This window comes from Candoia aspera, chromosome 3, assembly GCF_035149785.1.
Source record: "Candoia aspera isolate rCanAsp1 chromosome 3, rCanAsp1.hap2, whole genome shotgun sequence".
NCBI lineage: Eukaryota > Metazoa > Chordata > Lepidosauria > Squamata > Boidae > Candoia > Candoia aspera.
In genome coordinates, this window is record NC_086155.1 from 33,396,446 (window position 1) to 33,416,449 (window position 20,004).

General features: G+C 39.9%; 1 protein-coding gene across 6 annotated transcripts in view; it reads left to right on the forward strand.

Moving 5' to 3' along the window:
* Positions 1-392: 392 nt before the first annotated feature.
* Positions 393-20,004, forward strand: part of LOC134493049 (arf-GAP with SH3 domain, ANK repeat and PH domain-containing protein 2-like) — a 52,512-nt gene continuing 32,900 nt past the window's right edge. For 5 of the 6 annotated variants that reach the window (XM_063297291.1, XM_063297293.1, XM_063297295.1 and 2 more), the window contains exons 1-9: positions 393-593; positions 4,281-4,353; positions 6,288-6,433; positions 11,338-11,403; positions 15,883-15,932; positions 16,031-16,160; positions 17,419-17,504; positions 18,533-18,608; positions 18,975-19,061. In XM_063297291.1, the coding sequence (XP_063153361.1) occupies positions 468-593; positions 4,281-4,353; positions 6,288-6,433; positions 11,338-11,403; positions 15,883-15,932; positions 16,031-16,160; positions 17,419-17,504; positions 18,533-18,608; positions 18,975-19,061 (840 nt within the window). In that variant the 5' untranslated portion in view covers positions 393-467. The remainder of the gene's footprint in view (positions 594-4,280; positions 4,354-6,287; positions 6,434-11,337; positions 11,404-15,882; positions 15,933-16,030; positions 16,161-17,418; positions 17,505-18,532; positions 18,609-18,974; positions 19,062-20,004) is intronic. The other variant, XM_063297296.1, reaches the window with a different exon arrangement.

The following is a 20,004-nucleotide window of genomic DNA, read 5'->3' on the forward strand; positions in this document are numbered from 1 at the left end:
AATGTATATCCCACCTTTCTGTTTATGGAAATACTTGAGACTGTTGAATATTTAAAAAATATTAAAAAATAAAGTTTAAAATTAAAACCTTGGCCGAAGAAAGGCATTTTTGCCATTTTCCTACTAGGAGAATCGGAGGCCAAAAACTCCTCCCTGAGTCACTCTATGGTCCGGGAGCCTTACATGATAGGCACTCACCAGGTGGTGGTAAAGTGTGTGGGTCTGAGCACATCTACAAGTACTATTCTCTCTGTGTATAATTTGGACAGGAAAGCAGCATTACAGAGGGAGAGTGAGCAAACTGCTGCTCTGCCTTTCAGAGGTTTGTGGTCTTCTCAGCTACCCTTAGCTGCTTCCTCTCAATCCTGTTCCCCTTTTTCTGTGCCTGAAGTTCCACCTCTGTGACTTTGCTGGATAGCCCAAGGCTGTGTGCTCCTTTGCTGCGCCCACCTGCCTCGGTCACAAGGATGCCAGACCTGATCCCTGTCCAAGACTTCATCTCCCAAACCCAAGAGGATTTGAGCTCTCCAACAACCTCCTCCTTTACTAGCCACATGGGCAAATGCAGGAACACCGTTTGCAGCTTAGAGGAGGTAAGGGAGGAGCAGGGAAGGAGGCTTTAAGCCCAACACATCTGGGCTGGGTCTGTTGCTGACAATTTCTTATTTTCTCTCTGGGAAACAAATGCCAGGAAATTTAACTCATTAGAATACAGAGGAACAAATTATTATTCTTATTTGTGAAAGGATTTGTACCCTACTCTTCTTTCAAAAGAGGAAGCTCAAAGCAGTTTACTTAATAAAAGTACAGTTGACAATTAAAAGATAACTCTAAGTTCCTGAAAAAACAAAGAATCTAATATTAAGATTCTATTTAAAAAGCATGAATGTCTATGCACGCATCCGGATGCCCACACACGTTGACAATTCATTTAAAATTTCCCTAACAACCTGACAAAAGGGTTATGATCCACAGAGGTTAGACCGTAATAAATATGTTAGTCCCTGAAGTGCCACAGATGCTATAGGAGTCCAGTGCAGCAACCCCACGTAAGAGCTTAAGAGACAGACCACTGCAGGAGGGACTTTACAGAGGTAAGAAGTTTCTCTGTGCCTTGACAGGTTTTACCTTGCTGGTGAAGATACCATGGACCAGGGTCTTTTCTATGACTGCAGAGTTCCCATGGGCACAACCTGAAAGGGTGATACATCTTTTTGGCATCCTGAATTCAGCATGTAACTTGTTTCTTGAGTTACTCTCATCCAAGTGTAGTCAGCATTTGCACAACTCCTGATATACAACTTATCGGGGAGATTAAGGTTTTGGTCTTCTCACAATATTAATTGGGAATGAGTCACATGAAAATAAATGAGGCTTCATTCTGAGAAAGCACCTAATACTGACAATGTGCATTATCAATATTTTTAAAAGGGTTAGGGTTAGGTAGGGTACTTTTTATACAGCTATGGAAGATACCATTTGAATATCTGTTGACTATAACTTTAAAAACCATTTCTGCCCCTCTTACTTTCTCATTTCCTCTTTTAAAATGTGTTGCACATCTTTCATTTTGGTTTCCCAATACCCACACTCATTGTGAAGAAGTTTCCAGAAATGGACAGCCAATTAAGTTGTGTATAAGAGCTGAGCAGGCCCTGAAAGGTATCAAAAGTCCCTTAAGAGTTAGGACAGGATGTAACACTAAATTTAAAGTTAGTAGCAGGAAACCATTCAAGACTATTCATAGTCTTGTAGCATCGGGAAATGGAAATGCTGATGAAATTCACATATGTCCAAAGCTTTACCTTCATTATTTGTGCTTCTAATCAGCACTCTGACATTACTTCATCTGGTGTTATCTTACTAGTGTGTGACGTAAGTGCAACTGAGAGGTAGTTCGAGGACCCTTTAGCACTATTAATTTTTGATACTGAAAAACAAATTGATATTTTCCAATCCTCTGGCCACTGCTGTGTTTTCCATACCTGCATGTAGAACTTTAATTTCATTATCTTGTCAAATTTTAAATAATTCTGCTACTATTTCATCAACTCCTGCTGCTTTGTTGTTAGCAATATTTTGTAGGGCCCAGTTAGCTTTATTTTCCAGAATGATTGATTCTGTGATCAAATCCTTTTATGTATTTATGTTTTTATGCTTTCATCATCTCTTTTGTTCAGTTTTTCTCTATAATAATACCATCTCTTTATATCTCCCTTTCTATATGTGTTTGCCTTCTTTGATTTCTGTAATTTTCTTTTTTCTTTTAAACTATTTTTTGTCCTATTTTATTGTTGTTCTTAATTTCTTTGCATTGGTTATTTAGATAAACTCTTTGTCTCTTCCTGTTTTTATTTGGAATTCAGTGTTTAGCTGCATAAATCTTCTGGTCTCTGTTGCCTTTCAGCATGTCAGCAGACTACCATTTTGTTAACTTTTTGTGTTTCGGAATATTTTTGTTGGCTTCATCTTTAATTATGTCTCAATTTTCAGTCTAGAGTTCTGAGAGGAACTCTGTTTATAAAACCTATTCTATTAAAGATATTTTTCACCTTTGCCACATAATCATATGGAATATTGCTGAGATTTTATCTTGGTCTGATTATTCTACTTATTTTCTTTAGTTTAAGGTTTAATTTTGCAACAAGTGTGTAATCTGAGTCACAAGAAGCAGTAGGTCTTATTTTTGCTGACTGAATAGAACTTCTCCATTTTTGCTTGTAGATCATACAGTCAGTTTGATTTCAGAGTTGTCCATCTGACCAATAAAAAAATGCAAAAAATATTGTCTAGTTCAGGGTTCCCCAAGAGGTCACTAGGGTTTCTCTGGGAGATCACAATTTATTTAAAAAGTTATTTCAAATTCGGGCAACTTCACATTAAAGAGGTAAGTTTCATTCTTTATTTGTAGCTTTAGAACACGGTTAGTGCATATATACAGGCCTACACTTGGAATGAATATAATAATTTTGTAACTTCTGGCCTATATTTGAGCCTGAATGGGCAGGGTTCCCCCGAGGCCTGAACAATATTTCAAGGGTTCCTCCAGGGTCAAAAGGTTGAGAAAGGCTGGTCTAGTTAGTTAGTTCACACCTTCTGAACTTCCACCAGCTATATAGCGACAACCCTCTCTATCCTTACTCTACACAAAAAGGGTAATAAAATAAATTGCTAGCAATCCTCACCCAAGCTTTTCAGTGTATATATTTGAGTGCATTTATTTGGTGATCTGCAAAAATTCGAACAGTTATTTATTTATTTATTTATTTATTTATTTCAAACATCTGTATAGCTGCCCATCTTAAAACCAGCTCTGGGTGGCTTACAGCCAATAAAACAATAAATACAATAATGAAACTGAAAACAATAAAACTAAAAAACAGAAGAACCTGGCAGCACAACTGCACTTCTCTGATGCCACCCATGTTCTCATCTCATCTCACCCTGACCTCACCTTATCCCAGCGCTTGGAGGAACAGCCACGTCTTGAGTGCTCCCCAGAAGGAGAAAAGGGTGGGGGCCAGTCAGATCTTGGGGGGGGGGGTCTACCATAGGGCAGGGGCTGCAACACTTCCAAGGACCCACAAGATGGCAATGTTTAATGGAGGGGACCTGCAACATGCCTACCCTGTCTGCTGCAGGAGAGGCAGTCCTGCAGATAACCTGGTCCCGTGCTATGTAGGGCTTGGAAGGTACTAGCACCTTGAATTGCACCTGGAAGAAAACTGGGAGTGCAGCTTGAGGAACAAGGCTGTAATATGGGCACCCAACACTGTGCATGCTACTGCATTCTGGACCAGTTGTAACTTCTGGGTGGTCTGCAAGGGTAGCCCCATGTAGAGCACACTGCAGTAATCCAAACAGGTTACTTAGTTATGAAGGTAACTGTGTAAAGTTGATTGTAGCAAATGTAAACAAAAGCACTGAAATTCTCCCAAAACTTCCCAGTTGTCTTGCCATCATTGGGGTCTTAAAAGCCTCTGTGAACATAGGTGTTGGGGGAGGGGGGAGACAACATGCATTATGTCATCATGCAAATGCCACCACTTACAAAGTTGTATCAGATACCATGATGCAAGGATATAACCACACCCTTTGTGTGATGAGATCTTTCTATGCCTGTCATTATGGTTAGCTATAAAAGCTGCTGCCTGTGAATTGTGAAACTAAAGTAACAGCATGTTAACAACTTTGTAGTCATATACTTTTCCCATTTGCTGTGACCATGGTTGTGGGCAGAAGAGAACATATGCTTAGTCCCTCTTTTTTAATGCTTTTAGGACTTGGATTCAGATCGAACTGTTCTGCAAAAAATGAGGAAAGCAGTCAAAGCAGAGCACACCACTGGACAAGGTCAGAAGGCAACCACTTACAACAAGAAATGGGATATAGCCAAGGCAGGCAAACCTGGCAGGCCAGAATATTTCTGTACCTTTTAGGGTTTTTTCTAGAAGTACTAATTCATCCAGTTCCTTTTCTCAGTTCTTAAAAATTCAGGTATCCAGAAATAGGTCCTACTAAGCTTCAGTAAAAATAAGTGGCTGTATGACAGGTTAGAGAGCCAGTTTGGTGTAGTGGTTAAGGCATCAGGCTAGAAATTGGGAGGCCGTAGTCCCGCCTTAGGCTCAAAGCCAGCTGGGTGACCTTGGGCCAGTCACTCAGCTGGCCCAAGGACAGAAGCAATGGCAAACCACTTCTGAATGACCTTGACAAGAAAACTGCAGGGGCTTGTCCAGGCTGTCACCAGGAGTCAACACTGACTCAAAGGCACACACACACACAAAAGGCAGGTTACACTGAACCATAAATTAGGAAACCACATTGTAGCCAAGCATGTTGTAAAAGCCCAGCCCATGTCATGCAAACAAAGAAAAGTTAGTTAATTACATTAACCATAGGTAAATGTATTGCACAAACTGGCATTTTCAGGTAAGATGCACAGGACTGCTACCTGACAAATATATTTGTTTAGGCATGGCAAAGAGATTCCAACTCAGTACATGCATAGCAGTAAGCCGGTCTCTCTTCTATTAAATCATTTTCATTTAGTCCATGAAAAGCTGGTCTCCACATGTACTGACATTCTGGAGCTCTGTGTCAAGCTGTACAGTATATGCAAATCCTTCCCACTGCAGTCAATCTTGCTGTACCCATGGAAATTGGCTCTTCACTGATGCTGTATACTTCTTTGTTACATGTGAACAGACAGTTTTGGGTGCAGCAGACTAAATATATGCACTCTGCTTAAAAACACATCTGTGTATGCAAGAAAAAGGCTGAATTCACACATTACACTGTGCCACAGTTTGTTTTAGCCATGGATTGTTGAATAAGCTCTATAGCCTGATTTGCACATTAACCATAAACCAAGATTTACAAATTGGAATGACTGGGTTCATACAGTACAATAAGCCAAAATCAAACCTTGCTTACACAATCATAGGCATCCCATATAACCCATCACATGTCCACAACTGACACAAATTATGTAATTTGTATTATTAGCATGATGATGCCATGACACATGTGATATCACTTGCCCTGTCTTACACCCTGGCAGAGAGATGCCCATGGTGTGCATCCAGCCAAACTGTCTATAGTATTCCTTGAAAGAAATTAGAGCAGTAAAGAAAATGATTCCAAAAACAAACAGCATAATCATGGACACTACCATGGTATCATCAGTTTCTCAAAGAGAGAAACTATATTCCAAAACAGCTTTCTTCACTCATGACCAGCTATCTCACTGTGACACCTTTGTCATTACACCTCCTTTCTGTTTTTGGATTCCTCTTGTACATAAATTCCCCATTCGGGATAAATTTGGCAGTGATTAGATCCAGCTGAGGAAAGACTGAGGGAACATATTTTATTAGCAAGCAATCTTCTTTATAAAGGATTACCATTTGGCAATCTATAATTTCACGTTTGGCATGGAACGCCAGCTCTTCTCTGCCCTTAACAGCATGGTCAGGAGGACAATTACTGGAGCTGAGCTGAAGTTCAAGAACTGGTAGTCCACATATTCTCTCCTGCTGTCTTAACAAGCCTCAGATCAGTAGTACATCCTTACCTTCATGCTGTATTCTGAGTCCTTCCCAAAGTACATTTCCATATTCTAATTCCAGACTGCAATACTATATGCATTCATGTGGGTTTAAGGCCCTTTAAAATCAATGAAATGGGCTCCTGCCAACATTTTTTGGATTTCCTTTTGTAATACAGTTTTTTTATTTACCTCAGAAAAAGATGTGCAAGAACATTCAAATAACTTTTTACTTCTGCAGATCTCATTAGCCACTTAGAAGCTCATATTGCTGCCCTGGAGAAGTTTTCAGGAAACTATCGTAACAACGGAGATGAAAAATTGTCTGAAGCTTTTACCACCTTTGCTTCATTTTCACAAGAGCTGCTAGAAGCCATCAAGAGCCTGGTACTGCCTCATCCATCTGACCTCCCACTTTCTGGGGAAAGTGTCCTATACCCTACCATTGGGTTTGCTGGGCATGGTTGTCCCACAGCATCTGGAAGGCCATAGATTGGCCTCTCCTGCTCTATATCATGACAGTTTGTGTTAATTGCATTTTAGGAAAGGCTCAAATATCTCCCTGACACGTGCAAAATCTGACTGCGAGTGTTGAGCAATTCACATGGTTAAATATCTCCTAGTTATGGAAATTGAAAATATGCTTAACCCATTTATTAACCAGAAGAGGCAGCAGAGTGCTTTGATGCTTTCTATACATGGGTAGGCAATTTTTTGTGGGCCAAGACCCATGCTCAGCATTTGGGGAGCCTGAAGTGTGGGGAGCCTGAGGGCAGGAATAAGGTTTGGAGGATGAATGTTTGAGAATGTTAACTGCAATGTGCATATTTTAGGCTTATGCCACAGTTCCCATCAGGTTCTTATCCTAAAGTGGGCTCCAACTCAGTCCACGACATGAACATGACCCACTAACCATTTTTAAAGGCATACCCTCAAGACTTTCCCTTCCTTTCATTCCCAGCCCAGAGGATAGGCTGCTTAAACTCACCTTTAGCTGTTCCAGTTTCAAAGTAGTGTTCTCCCTTTCTTCATGACACAGTTTTTGCCATGGGTATACTCTGGCATAATACACTGACCATTTGGCTGCTGATGTAATCCAGGTTTAGGATCAGCCCACTTCCTATCAGTCCTTTTAGCTTGGCTGCAGGAGAGGCCGGATGCTTGGCTTCTGCAGAGGCATCTGTCCTCAGATGCTTTCCTTTTTGAAGTGCCTGTTACATCTTATACAGGCTCTTTTTACGCACTGATTTAGCACTCTTTTGAAAGAGTACTGTTGTTGTTGTTGTTTATTCGTTTAGTCGCTTCCGACTCTTCGTGACTTCATGGACCAGCCCACGCCAGAGCTTCCTGTCGTTTGTCAACACCCCCAGCTCCCCCAGGGCCGAGTCCGTCACCTCTAGAATATCATCCATCCATCTTGCCCTTGGTCGGCCCCTCTTCCTTTTGCCTTCCACTCTCCCTAGCATCAGCATCTTCTCCAGGGTGTCCTGTCTTCTCATTATGTGGCCAAAGTATTTCAGTTTTGCCTTTAATATCATTCCCTCAAGTGAGCAGTCTGGCTTTATTTCCTGGAGGATGAACTGGTTTGATCTTCTTGCAGTCCAAGGCACTCTCAGAATTTTCCTCCAAAACCACAGTTCAAAAGCATCGATCTTCCTTCTCTCAGCCTTCCTTATGGTCCAGCTCTCGCAGCCATATGTTACTACAGGGAACACCATTGCTTTAACTATGCGGGCCTTTGTTGTCAGTGTGATGTCTCTGCTCTTAACTATTTTATCGAGATTTGTCATTGCTCTTCTCCCAAGGATGAAGCGTCTTCTGATTTCCTGACTGCAGTCAGCATCTGCAGTAATCTTTGCACCTAGGAATACAAAGTCTTTCACTGCTTCTACATTTTCTCCCTCTACTTGCCAGTTATCAATCAAGCTGGTTGCCATAATCTTGGTTTTTTTGAGGTTTAGCTGCAAGCCAGCTTTTGCACTTTCTTCTTTCACCTTCATCATAAGGCTCCTCAGTTCCTCTTCACTTTCAGCCATCAAAGTGGTATCATCTGCATATCTGAGATTGTTAATGTTTGTTCCAGAGATTTTAACTCCAGCCTTGGATTCCTCAAGGCCAGCTTGTCGCATGATGTGTTCTGCATACAAGTTGAATAGGTAGGGTGAGAGTATACAGCCCTGCCGTACTCCTTTCCCAATCTTAAACCAGTCCGTTGTTCCGTGGTCTGTTCTTACTGTTGCTACTTGGTCGTTATACAGATTATTCAGGAGGCATACAAGATGACTTGGTATCCCCATACCACTAAGAACTTGCCACAATTTGTTATGGTCCACACAGTCAAAGGCTTTAGAATAGTCAATAAAACAGAAATAGATGTTTTTCTGAAACTCCCTGGCTTTTTCCATTATCCAGCGGATATTGGCAATTTGGTCCCTAGTTCCTCTGCCTTTTCTAAACCCAGCTTGTACATCTGGCAATTCTCGCTCCATGAAGTGCTGAAGTCTACCTTGCAGGATCTTGAGCATTACCTTACTGGCATGTGAAATGAGTGCCACTGTTCGATAGTTTGAACATTCTTTAGTGTTTCCCTTTTTTGGTATGGGGATATAAGTTGATTTTTTCCAATCTGATGGCCATTCTTGTGTTTTCCAAATTTGCTGGCATATAGCATGCATTACCTTGACAGCATCATCTTGCAAGATTTTGAACAGTTCAGCTGGTATGCCATCGTCTCCTGCTGCCTTGTTGTTAGCAATGCTTCTTAAGGCCCATTCAACCTCACTCTTCAGGATGTCTGGCTCTAGCTCACTGACCACACCGTCAAAGCTATCCCCGATATTGTTATCCTTCCTATACAGGTCTTTTGTATATTCTTGCCACCTTTTCTTGATCTCTTCTTCTTCTGTTAGGTCCTTGCCATCTTTGTTTTTGATCATACCCATTTTTGCCTGGAATTTACCTCCGATGTTTCTAATTTTCTGGAAGAGGTCTCTTGTCCTTCCTATTCTATTGTCTTCTTCCACTTCTGCACATTGCTTGTTTAAAAATAATTCCTTATCTCTTCTGGCTAACCTCTGGAATTTTGCATTTAATTGGGCATATCTCCCCCTATCACTGTTGCCTTTTGCTTTCCTTCTTTCTTGGGCTACTTCTAGTGTCTCAGCAGACAGCCATTTTGCCTTCTTGGTTTTCTCTTTCTTTGGGATGTATTTTGTTGCCGCCTCCTGAACAATGCTGCCAACATCTGTCCAGAGTTCTTCTGGGACCCTATCTACTAAGTCCAGTCCCTTAATCGATTCTTCACCTCCACTGCATATTCTTTAGGAATATTAGTGAGTTCATATCTAGCTGATCTGTGGGTCTTCCCTAATCTCTTTAGTCTGATCCTAAATTGTGCAAGAAGAAGTTCGTGATCTGAACTACAGTCAGCTCCAGGCCTTGTTTTTACCGACTGTACAGATGTCCGCCACCTTTGGCTGCAAAGGATGTAATCAATCTGATTTCGGTGTTGTCCATCTGGTGAAGTCCATGTATAAAGCCATCTCTTAGGTTGTTGGAAGAGAGTGTTTGTTATGCAGAGTGAATTGTCTTGGCAAAATTCTATCAGCCTATGTCCTGCTTCATTTTGTTCTCCCAGGCCATACTTACCTGTAATTCGAGGTGTCATTTGACTGCCCACCTTAGCATTCCAGTCTCCGGTGATGAAAATAACATCTTTTAGGCGTGTTGCCCAGTAGGTGCTGCAGATCCTCATAGAACTGCTCTACTTCAGCTTCTTCAGCATTTGTGGTTGGGGTGTATATTTGGATCACTGTGATGTTAGATGGCTTGCCCTGAATTCGAATTGAGATCATTCTGTCGTTTTTTGGGTTGTATCCAAGCACTGCTTTAGCCACTTGACTATTAATTATGAAGGCTACTCCATTTCTTCTGTGGTCCTCTTGTCCACAGTAGTAGATCTGGTGGTCATTTGATGTGAAGTGGCCCATTCCAGTCCATTTCAGTTCACTGACGCCCAGAATGTCTATCTTTAATCTTGACATCTCACCAATAACCACATCCAATTTGCCCTGGCTCATAGATGTTACATTCCAGGTTCCAGTGGTGTGTTGATCCTTAGAACATTGGATTCGCCGTTCACCACCAGCACCGTCGGCTGCTAGCCTTCCTTTCAGCTTTGAGCTAGCTGCGTCATCACGTCTGGGGCTAGTTGAACTCATCCTCTGTTCCTCCCCAGTAGCATTTTGACCATCTTCCGACCTGGGGGTCTCATCTTCCGATGGTATACCGATATATCTCTGGTTGTACTGATCCATTTAGTTTTCACGGCAAGAATACTGGGGTGGGTTGCCATTACCTTCCCCAGGGATCGCATTTAGTCTGACCTCTCTGTCATGACCTTCCTGTCTTGGGTGGCCCTTCACGGTTTAGCTCATGGCATCATTGAGGTGCTCAAGCTCCAGCACCACGACAAGGTAACGATCCTTTGCTGAAGGAAAGAGTACTGACCTGTCCTTAAAGAACAAGACTAGCTTATACTGCATGAAACATCACTGTAGACCAGGAAAAAGAGTGGGGTTTGCTGTGCGTTGCTGGTTATGTCCCTAATGAGGGCATTACAGATTTTCTGCTGCTTCTGCTGAGTAGGGTGTCTCATGTGGCCATTGGTTTTAATACTGGGGGTGGCATTTTGTCTGTTCCACAGGGTTCTTCTAAATGCTGCTTGCCATGAGCCTGCATCGCCAGCACTGCCATTCCCTTGCAGCACTAAGGGAGGATGGAGTTCATTATCAAATCGCTCCTTCCCACTTCATACCATGCCCCTTCTCTGCACCTGTGAGCAGTCAACCAGGCTACTTTTGGACACAGAATGACTGCTCTTTCAGAAGAGTGATATGACTTTGTTTTTGCAAAACAGCAAGTTTAGATCTGTAGATGAGATTTCAGAATATTATACATAATACTGCTCTAGGACTGGCATTGCCTGCTTCTGTCCTTGTTTGTGAATTCCTTTAGTACCTGCTGAATTTCTGATTGCTTCTAGGTGAAGTTTTTATATCACCTGTCCTGCCTCATACATAGAATCATGGGAGTCCAGACACTGTAAGAAGAAAAACTGAATAGCTGCTTGACAGTCTTGACTCCTTTTGATGTCTATAAGCATCAGCTGTCTGGAAGCATCTCACATTATAGCCTATAGTATATGCTTTAATATAAGTTATTACAAACAAGTTTTCAATATTCTCTCCTTTAATTAGGGAAGAGCACTTATAATAAACTTTATTTTTCAGTTGCTGAGCCTCTATCACAACATTCATTTTTCTCTGGATTCACTGATCAAAGGAGATTTCAGAGGGGTGAGTTGATGCTGGAAATAGATTGTAGAATGAGAATTGAAAGCAAGTTATCTGTTTGTGAATTTTCAAAATGTGATTTCATGATCTCTAAAACATCACCCTGTAGTTTCAGTGATTGTTTTCCTATGTTGTAGCACCCAGCTCACATTCTATATTAGGGGCAGCTCTCCTCTTTCTGTTTCACTCATGAATGGTAACGCTTGCTCACATTCCTCATCCTGAAGCTATTTTCCCTCAAAAACCCATTTTTGTTTGACTTTTTTTAAAATAGACATTTGACTACTTTTTTGATAATTCTTTTGGGCAGTTGTGGGCAGTACTCTTGTTTATTGAGGAATACAATCTGTTTCAAAGTTGTGGTATTATCAGTTTCATTCGTGAGGAAGTGATAGAGTAAAATACATAATTTCTAAATAAGACAAAAACAGCTAAAGGAGTTTTCTATGGATAATTTGAAACTTTCACAGGATTAAGTTCAGTTTTTTTTAAGGCACAAGATTGGGTTGGGAAATTGATTAAAGAATGGACATTCTCAGAGCAACTAGTAGATTAATAAATTAAAATTGCTTTTAAACTTAAGTTTCTGTGCTGACCTGCATGATCACAAACAACTAATAAACTTAACAGGAGAGCATTTTGAGTCTACTTCTACAGAGCGATAGGTTGTATGAAAAGTGACCTTTTCAACTTTGTCCCACACTTGCAAGACTATGTGTTGGGGTGCTGTATGTGCTCTCATTTTAAACAGAGCAGACAGTAGGCTGTACTTCTTGCAATATGCCTACAGAAAAGCAATCCTATGTGGCAGAAATAATGGGGATTATTAAAAGAAAGTGCAGCCCAATTTTGTTTTGAACTTCCTTGTGATCCAATTATGTTGTGGGGGGTGTCACTGCAGGCAGGCAGTTCTCTTTATCTCAATTGTTTCATTGAACGAATAATTCAGTAACATGGGATGGAATCTGATACTTGTGTATGGGAACACCCAAAGATGCTGGCAAACCAGACTGGAAATTAGATATTGGAAGGATGGGGAGAAAGAGAAAGGAAACAGCATATCCAATACAGCTGGATGTGAATAGCTTTTCCTTATGCCCTAACTGCAGCACAAACATGCATTAATAACTGTTTACTATCTTCTGCCATGTTCTCATGAGTCTGACATTGTGGCAGAGTTACATTTAAGGTATGGTACAACCCCCAGACCTTATAAACCCAGATTTCATACTCGGTTTCTTTTAGAACACGTTTAATACTCTTTTGAATGTATGGCACATAAGGACATTTTAAACCAGGAACTAGAACTGGGTTCTTCCACCTGTGTGTTGCTAGTTCAGTCACTACTGAGAGCATTTCAAGTTTTTTTGTTGCTTTCACCAACAGTGGCAAAAACTTAGCTAGGAAGGAGCAGTTCCATTTTCGGTACTCTGTTCAAGCCATGGCAGCCTTCCTCTACGTAAGAATTAGGAGATGGAAAAGCTGATCATCTGAAAGAATTCACTCTCTATGATGCCACACACTAAAAACATTGTAAATACTGCCGTTATTTCATTTCATCTGTTGGCAGGGTCTCAAACTCTTTGGAAAATTAATGGTTCTTTTTCCGAATATTGTTTTCAATATAGCAGTTAGAAGAAGGAACCATAGCTGAGGAGCTTTTGCAAGCATATAGCCTCAGATTTAATCCCTGATATTCTGAGTTGAAAGAATTGAGTAGTAGATGTTCCTTCTACCTAAGACCATGGAGTTGTGCTGATTCTGTCTGACAAGTATAAGCAGCCTGCTTGAGGGTTAGTAAATTCAAGTCTCTATTTTAGTTATTGATCAGCAAAACAAGCTTTGTTTAGTATTAATATTGTGCCTAAATGGAGCATAATGGTATTGTTGTTCAGTCATTAAGTCATGTTCGACTCTTCGTGACCCCACGGACCATAACACGCCAGGCCTTCCTGTCCTCCGCTGTCTCCCGGAGTTTACTCAAATTCATGTTCATTGCATCGGTCATGCTATCTAACCATCTCATCCTCTGCCGTCCCCTTCTCCTTTTGCCTTCAGTTTTCCTGGCATGAGGGGAAACTTTTCCAGTGAGTCCTCTCTTTGCATTAGGTGGCCAAAGTATCTGAGCTTCAGCTTCAGTATTTGTCCTTCCAGTGAACATTCAGGGTTGATTTCCTGTAGGATCAACTAATTTTACCTCCTTGCAGTCCAGGGGACTCTCAAGAGTCTTCTTCAGCATCACAGTTTGAAAGCATCAATTCTTTGGTGCTCAGTCTTCCTTATGGTCCAACTCTCACAGCCATACATCCCTACTGGGAAAACCATAGCTTTCATTATACGGACCTTTGTCGGCAAGGTGATGTCTCTGCTTTTTAATATGCTGTCTAGGTTTGCCATAGCTTTCCTCCCAAGGAGCAGGCACCTTTTAATTTCATGGCTGCAGTCACCATCTGCAGTGATCTTGGAGCCCAAGAAAATAAAATCTGTTACTGCTTCCATTTCTTCCCCTTCTATTTGCCAGGAAGTGATGGGACCAGATGCCATGATCTTAGTTTTTTCAATGTTGAGTTTCAAGCCAGCTTTTGCACTCTCCACTTTCACCCTCATCAAGAGGCTCTTTAGTCCCTCTTCACTTTCTGCCATTAGGGTGGTATCGTCTGCATATCTGAGGTTGTTGATATTTCTCCCAGCAATCTTAATTCCAGCTTTTGATTCATCCATAATGGTATAGCATGCTGTAAAATAATATACAAATACAAATATACAAAGGAGCGATTATAACTTAAAGGCTAAAAAGTTAAACAGATTAATTGCAATAACTAGTTATCTGCATTATTAAAGATAGTTCTAGCAATTAATAAAAATAAAAATAGGAATCAAGTACATACAAGCATAATGCATAGATATAGATAATCAACTAAATGGACAGCTACAGCTAAAACAGGTGACCAGCAAAGCCAGACAAGCAATATCTAAGAACTATTTGAGGAAAAATTGTGGTGTATTGTACAAACAGTACAGCAGTATTTAGCAACATTCAGAGAAGTAGCATCAGATTGATCTGATAATAACTAGAGGTAAAGGGAATCAGAGCAACTGGGATGCTTGACTAAAAATGGGAATAACAGTTCCTGGCAAGCATCAGCATAGAATGAGACAACAACAACAATAACAGCAGCAACAACAACAACAACACTATACTGTAAAGCGATCAAGGTTTTCAATTGCTCTTCCGCCACAGGGGCACATTCTCTGCTCAAATGGGATGTTCCAGGACTGGCCAAAGCCCTTCTGAATTTGGGGACTGTTATCCAACTGAAGGTGGAGCTTGAGGGTTATTATTTAGCATCCTTTGAACTCTGGGCAGGTTCTTGGTTCTAATTATAATAGGAATTTGGTCATTTTTCCAATGTGGGAAGTGGTGAGACATATCTGGGCCTTGTTGGGCATAAAACTACATTTTTATTCTAGTTCTCACAAGAAAATGATGCTTTGGAATAGTTCCCATTTAAAAGTGGCTGACATTACTCTGCTTTTGGAAAACATTGGCCAAAAATGGAATTACTACTTTTAGTCAGCTAGTAAATAATGATATCCTTAAAACCTTTTACGAAAAGAATATAAGTTGCCTAAAATGGCTAAATGGCAATATATACAGTTAAAAGATCACCAGATTGTGATTCAAATTTGTCAACTCTCAGCCTTTGAATTGACTTTGTATCAAAGGAGAAGCAAAATTAGGCAACGTGAGTTTTTATTTACAATTCACTATTTAAAAACAAGAATGGTAACATGTTTTATTCAAACTTTCAAGAGTTTGAATTTGTAGAATAATTCAATTTTTGACATTTGAATAGTTTGATATTTTCATTAATTTTTACCTACTTTTTGTTTTTCTTCTTTTTTCCACTTTATTTTTTGTTTTAGGGTTTTTATTTTGTTTTGTTTTTCTTAAGTTTTTAAAGTCAGTTTAGGATTTTTATGCATATAATTTATTTTTATTAAAGGTTTATTCTTAACATATGTATTTGTTACCAACTTAATCCTTGAAGAAAACTTAGTTTTTAAAGTTCAGTTTAAAATATATAAGACAGCCAGCTTGCTAGGTTCCCCAGCTCCCTGTTTTAATTACTCTCTAAATTTAACTTGCCTGTTTAAAATACCCTGTATGAACTTGATAATGTTCTCTACGAGGTAATTTTTCTTTGCAGTTCAATAGACAGACAACTGAACAGAAAAGGTGTGCAACCTCACCTTATCAGTGAGGATGATGTAAATGGAGAGAGAGAGAGAAAGATGAGTATAGAAACATGTTAAAAGGAAGACATTGTAATAGGTCTAGATATGCACTACCAAAAAATTGAAACACACACACATTTCCAAACAAGTTAACGGAACAACTTAGTAATGTAGTCGTTTCAAAATAGGAAAACAGAACAAAAGATCAAATGCAGCATTAAGTGTTCCTTCATCTCTCAATAGGATTTTAAAAAGCCTTTTGAGAAAGCTTGGAAAGACTATGAAAACAAACTGTAAGTTGGTTTGATATTATCTTCTTTATAAAACCACTGCTACTTTATTTTGACCTGATTCTGTTAAAATACCAAATGTTGTCTTTTCTCTACTTGAGTGCAAAGATAGAGAAAGAAAAGCGGGAGCTGGCAAAACAGTATGGAATGGTGAGGACAGAGGTTGCTGGAGGAGAGATTGCGGAAGAGATGGAAAAAGAGCGAAGGATGTTCCAGTTACAGATGTGTGAGGTGAGGCAGGCAGACGGTGGAACTCTCTTTCCAGAGGGAATACCCTGAGCCCGCCTTTCTTTCATTTTAGGCAGGATCCTGAGCATGATAGCTCTGAAGTGACTGAGGATCTAGTAACTCCATCCTGTCAATTAAAGATGTTTATAAAATGTTAATTGTGCTCTTGGATGTTTTAAAGGTTACAAATTGTTCTAAAGTTGTCCTTCCTGAGCTGAAAAGGCTCGGAAACAATTTTATATTAAAAAAGTAAATGCTTCTGTCAAGCCAACTGTGCTATGTAATTATTACAGTTACATGTGATAGCACATAGTCTGTTTTCTATATGAGGATGACATCCATGTATAAAAACTATCTTCATAAAGTTGCAGATGTAAATTGTCTCCTGTAAGAAAAAGGTTGTACTTGGCTCCAGTTTAGAAGCAAATATGAAAAGCTTCCCCACAAAGAGCCTTTCTCCATGTAGGAATTGGAAAGGATAGTGTCCCATATACTGTTATAGCCAGACTGGGAAAAAGAATTCTGTTGCACATCAAACGCCGGCTTCTGGCCTCATGTACAGCATTCAAACAATGGGAGGAATTCTGGCTTGGCCTCAGCAGACTTCCATTGGGAAAAGCGTCTTAATTTTTTCTTTTTAAAAAAAATAAGGCATCCCAATTTTTTCAAACTTCTTCCTGCTCAACTTTCTGGAAAGCTGCTCTAGAGGGATAGCAGGCCCTCCAAAAAGCAGGAGAGGTAATATATAGTTGCAATGAAAAGGCAAAGTCTCTGAGAATATACAATACTTCCACCAGAATTTACCATTTGATTCTGTCCTTTTAAAATCCAATTATAGTTATCCATATCCTAGTGCTACTATAGTACCATAATCACCACTATGTAGCATTTAATTTTTTTTTGCTCTAGCTATTGGTTATGTTTGTATTTTAGTACTTGGGAAAATACAAATAAGTAACATTTGGTCAAGGTTTGGTTTAGTCAGTGTAAACATCTACGTAAGCTCTGCCTTTCATAGAATTTGAAAGACAAACCATAAAAATAAAGGTAAATTAGCTCAATACAAGTACAATTGTTTTTAAGTTTATGTAACCGACTGATGTAGCTTTCAAGAGAAGATTGTCAAGAGTGTCATATACTAAGTGCATGATGTAAAAAGGAAGAACTGCAAAATATAATTTAGCACTCAAGAACAGAGGAGGGCTAAGCAAACAAATGAGAATGTGGCTCAACAAGTCAGCTATGTAACCTTTCCCTCCAGTACCTAATTAAAGTGAATGAGATTAAAACCAAGAAAGGAGTTGACTTGCTGCAGAATAACATCAATCACTGCAACTCCCAGTTCAAGTAAGTGCCATCCATTTTCTATATTTTCATTCCTCACAATTCTCTTGGCAGCAAAGAAGTTTGAGCACTTTAAATACCAATTTGTTGTTGTGTGAACTTTTGTAAATGTGAATTTATGGCATAAATATATTTTTTTTTATTTATTTATTTATATTTCAAATTTCTATCACCGCCCATCTCTCCAGAAAAGGGGACTCTATATGTGGGTGATGCTACCTTTGAATGCTTCCAACTTTAATAATTTTAAAAATTGTGGTGTCACTCATAGAAGAGTGGCTTCTTCTGAAAGGACATTGTATGAAAGGGTATGTATGTAAGTCAGTAGGTTTTTGCCTATGGTGCAAGAAATGTTAACAAAAGGAAACATTTGAAATTGTGCTTCCCCACCTCCAGTTTCAAATAGTCCTGCCCATTCTATAATTTCATTCTGTTTCATGCATAAACTATTCCTCTACCTACAAGAGTGGGAAACAATTGGAGTAATCCAACAAAACACAGGTAAGGCAACAACTATACTTCTATAGATTTTTCAGCCGCCATCTTGCAACTCTGAAGGGGGAGTTATTATTTCTAGCCATAAAGCCATCCAGGCCAGTGACCATTCCTGGGTATTGAAGTTGAAAAGGGCTCTTCCTTATGAGGTCCTTGCAGCAGTTCAGAACCTGGACCTTGTCATTCTTATGGCTGCATCTGGGAGCTGAACTGATTTCTTACTAGCTCTACTGTGTATGTGACATCACAACAAATTAAGAGGTTTCACTTGAGCATTAGAGATCTTCTGGACAGTCAATTACCCACTCTTGCTTTACTGTGCCTCCAATGACTCACCCGCTGGTAGGAAGGCAACCTCATCTCATCCTACTTCCCAGCTTCTTTCCCTTGCTTAAGCATCATTTCTGTTGAGGTCAGCAGTTGTGAGGACAATTGTGGGAAGACTTCACTGAAAATAGTAGCGTTGTTGTGGAAGTATTCTATGGTGTGAGCTGAATTTTTTTTTCCCCTTTTGTTCCATGGTATTTTTCTGTCAGTTTCTTCCAGAACTGTTTAAAGGTAACAGAGAAGCACAGACAATTCATAGAGAAACTTACTCCTGAGCTGCAGAGTGTGAGTATGTAATATGACATTAACTTTCACATCATGCTAAAATCCAGTGTGAAATACATAAACAGACACCACTTTAATCTCAAATTAATCCCCTTCAAGTATGGGGAACAGTGAAGAAGGGTCATACAGAGGTAGGCATAATTTCAAATTGCAAGCATCTGAGCACATACCAGTCAGACTTGGAACAAACAGTATTAGGGTTAAATGGTGATTCATTATTTTTAACTGGTGTTGAGACATTTTAATAATGTGGGCTTGAGACTTGGGCAACTTGGACATATAGAAAGAAATGCCTACTGAAGGTATTTTGCAGCAAAAAAAAAAACACAGGCTGGTTTGATGGAATGTTTGTGTGATGCTTTGCAGATGAAGTCAAAGCAGGAGGAGGAGAAGAAGCAGTTATGTTCCCTTCGGGATCAGCTCAAAGCAGCATTGCAGTTGGAGTCCAAAGAGGTAAAACTAGGGAGGGTACACCGTATTTTGCTATGGAGAAAGGCCAGCAGGTACCTGATGAAATATTTTTTATAAATCCTTTGTTAAGGACTGAAGGGAAGAATTAACTGGGGGAAGGCAACTTACTATGAATCTTAGTGCAGTTTCTGCCATTGCCAGGCGGAAAAATCATCTCCCTTTGCTTCTGTCATTTCCCCTTCAATCTGATGAAAGGGAATTTGCTTCCAAAATTCCTTCAAAGGAGAAGAGAGTTGCAGGAAATGTTCACAGGTGGAGTGTTCCTGCACTAATTTAATTACAAGGGAGCTGTATATATTTGGATGGGTGGATGTGGTCATTGTACAGTTTTCTCTCCAATGTTCTGTATCCTCCCTTCAATTAAATCTCAAGGGAAGACAGCATGAGGGAGCTACTCCCACAAGCCTTTTTTTTAGTAGTAGTAGTAGTAATAGTGCTGTCCCTCCTAGGGGAGAGTCCTGCTTACGAGAAATTATTGGAAAATTTCTCTTTCCATGGGGAAATTCCGAGAAGCCACCCATCCAATTTGTCTACCCCAAAATTTAGTGCAGAATTTCACAAGGCCATTCACGCCCAACTGTGTTTTCTGCATTAGATGTGAAATAGAATGCCCATTACATTGCTTTAAGGGGAAAGCTCATAATAAGAAAAGTTGTCAAGACAACCTATCACAGGGACAAAAATTGATTATTTGGCCAAGGATAATAACTGCCCAGCTCTGTGTCTCATCTCCTAAACTTGGAGGAGTTCTGATGAAAAGAGAAGACGAGGCCAGCAAAATCAGGCCCTTGTACTAGATCGGTGTTTCTCAACTTCAGCAACTTTAAGACACGTGGATTTCGACTCCTAGAACTGGGAGCTGAAATTACATTCTGGGAGTCGAAGTCCACATATCTTAAAGTTGCTAAGGTTGAGAAACACTGTA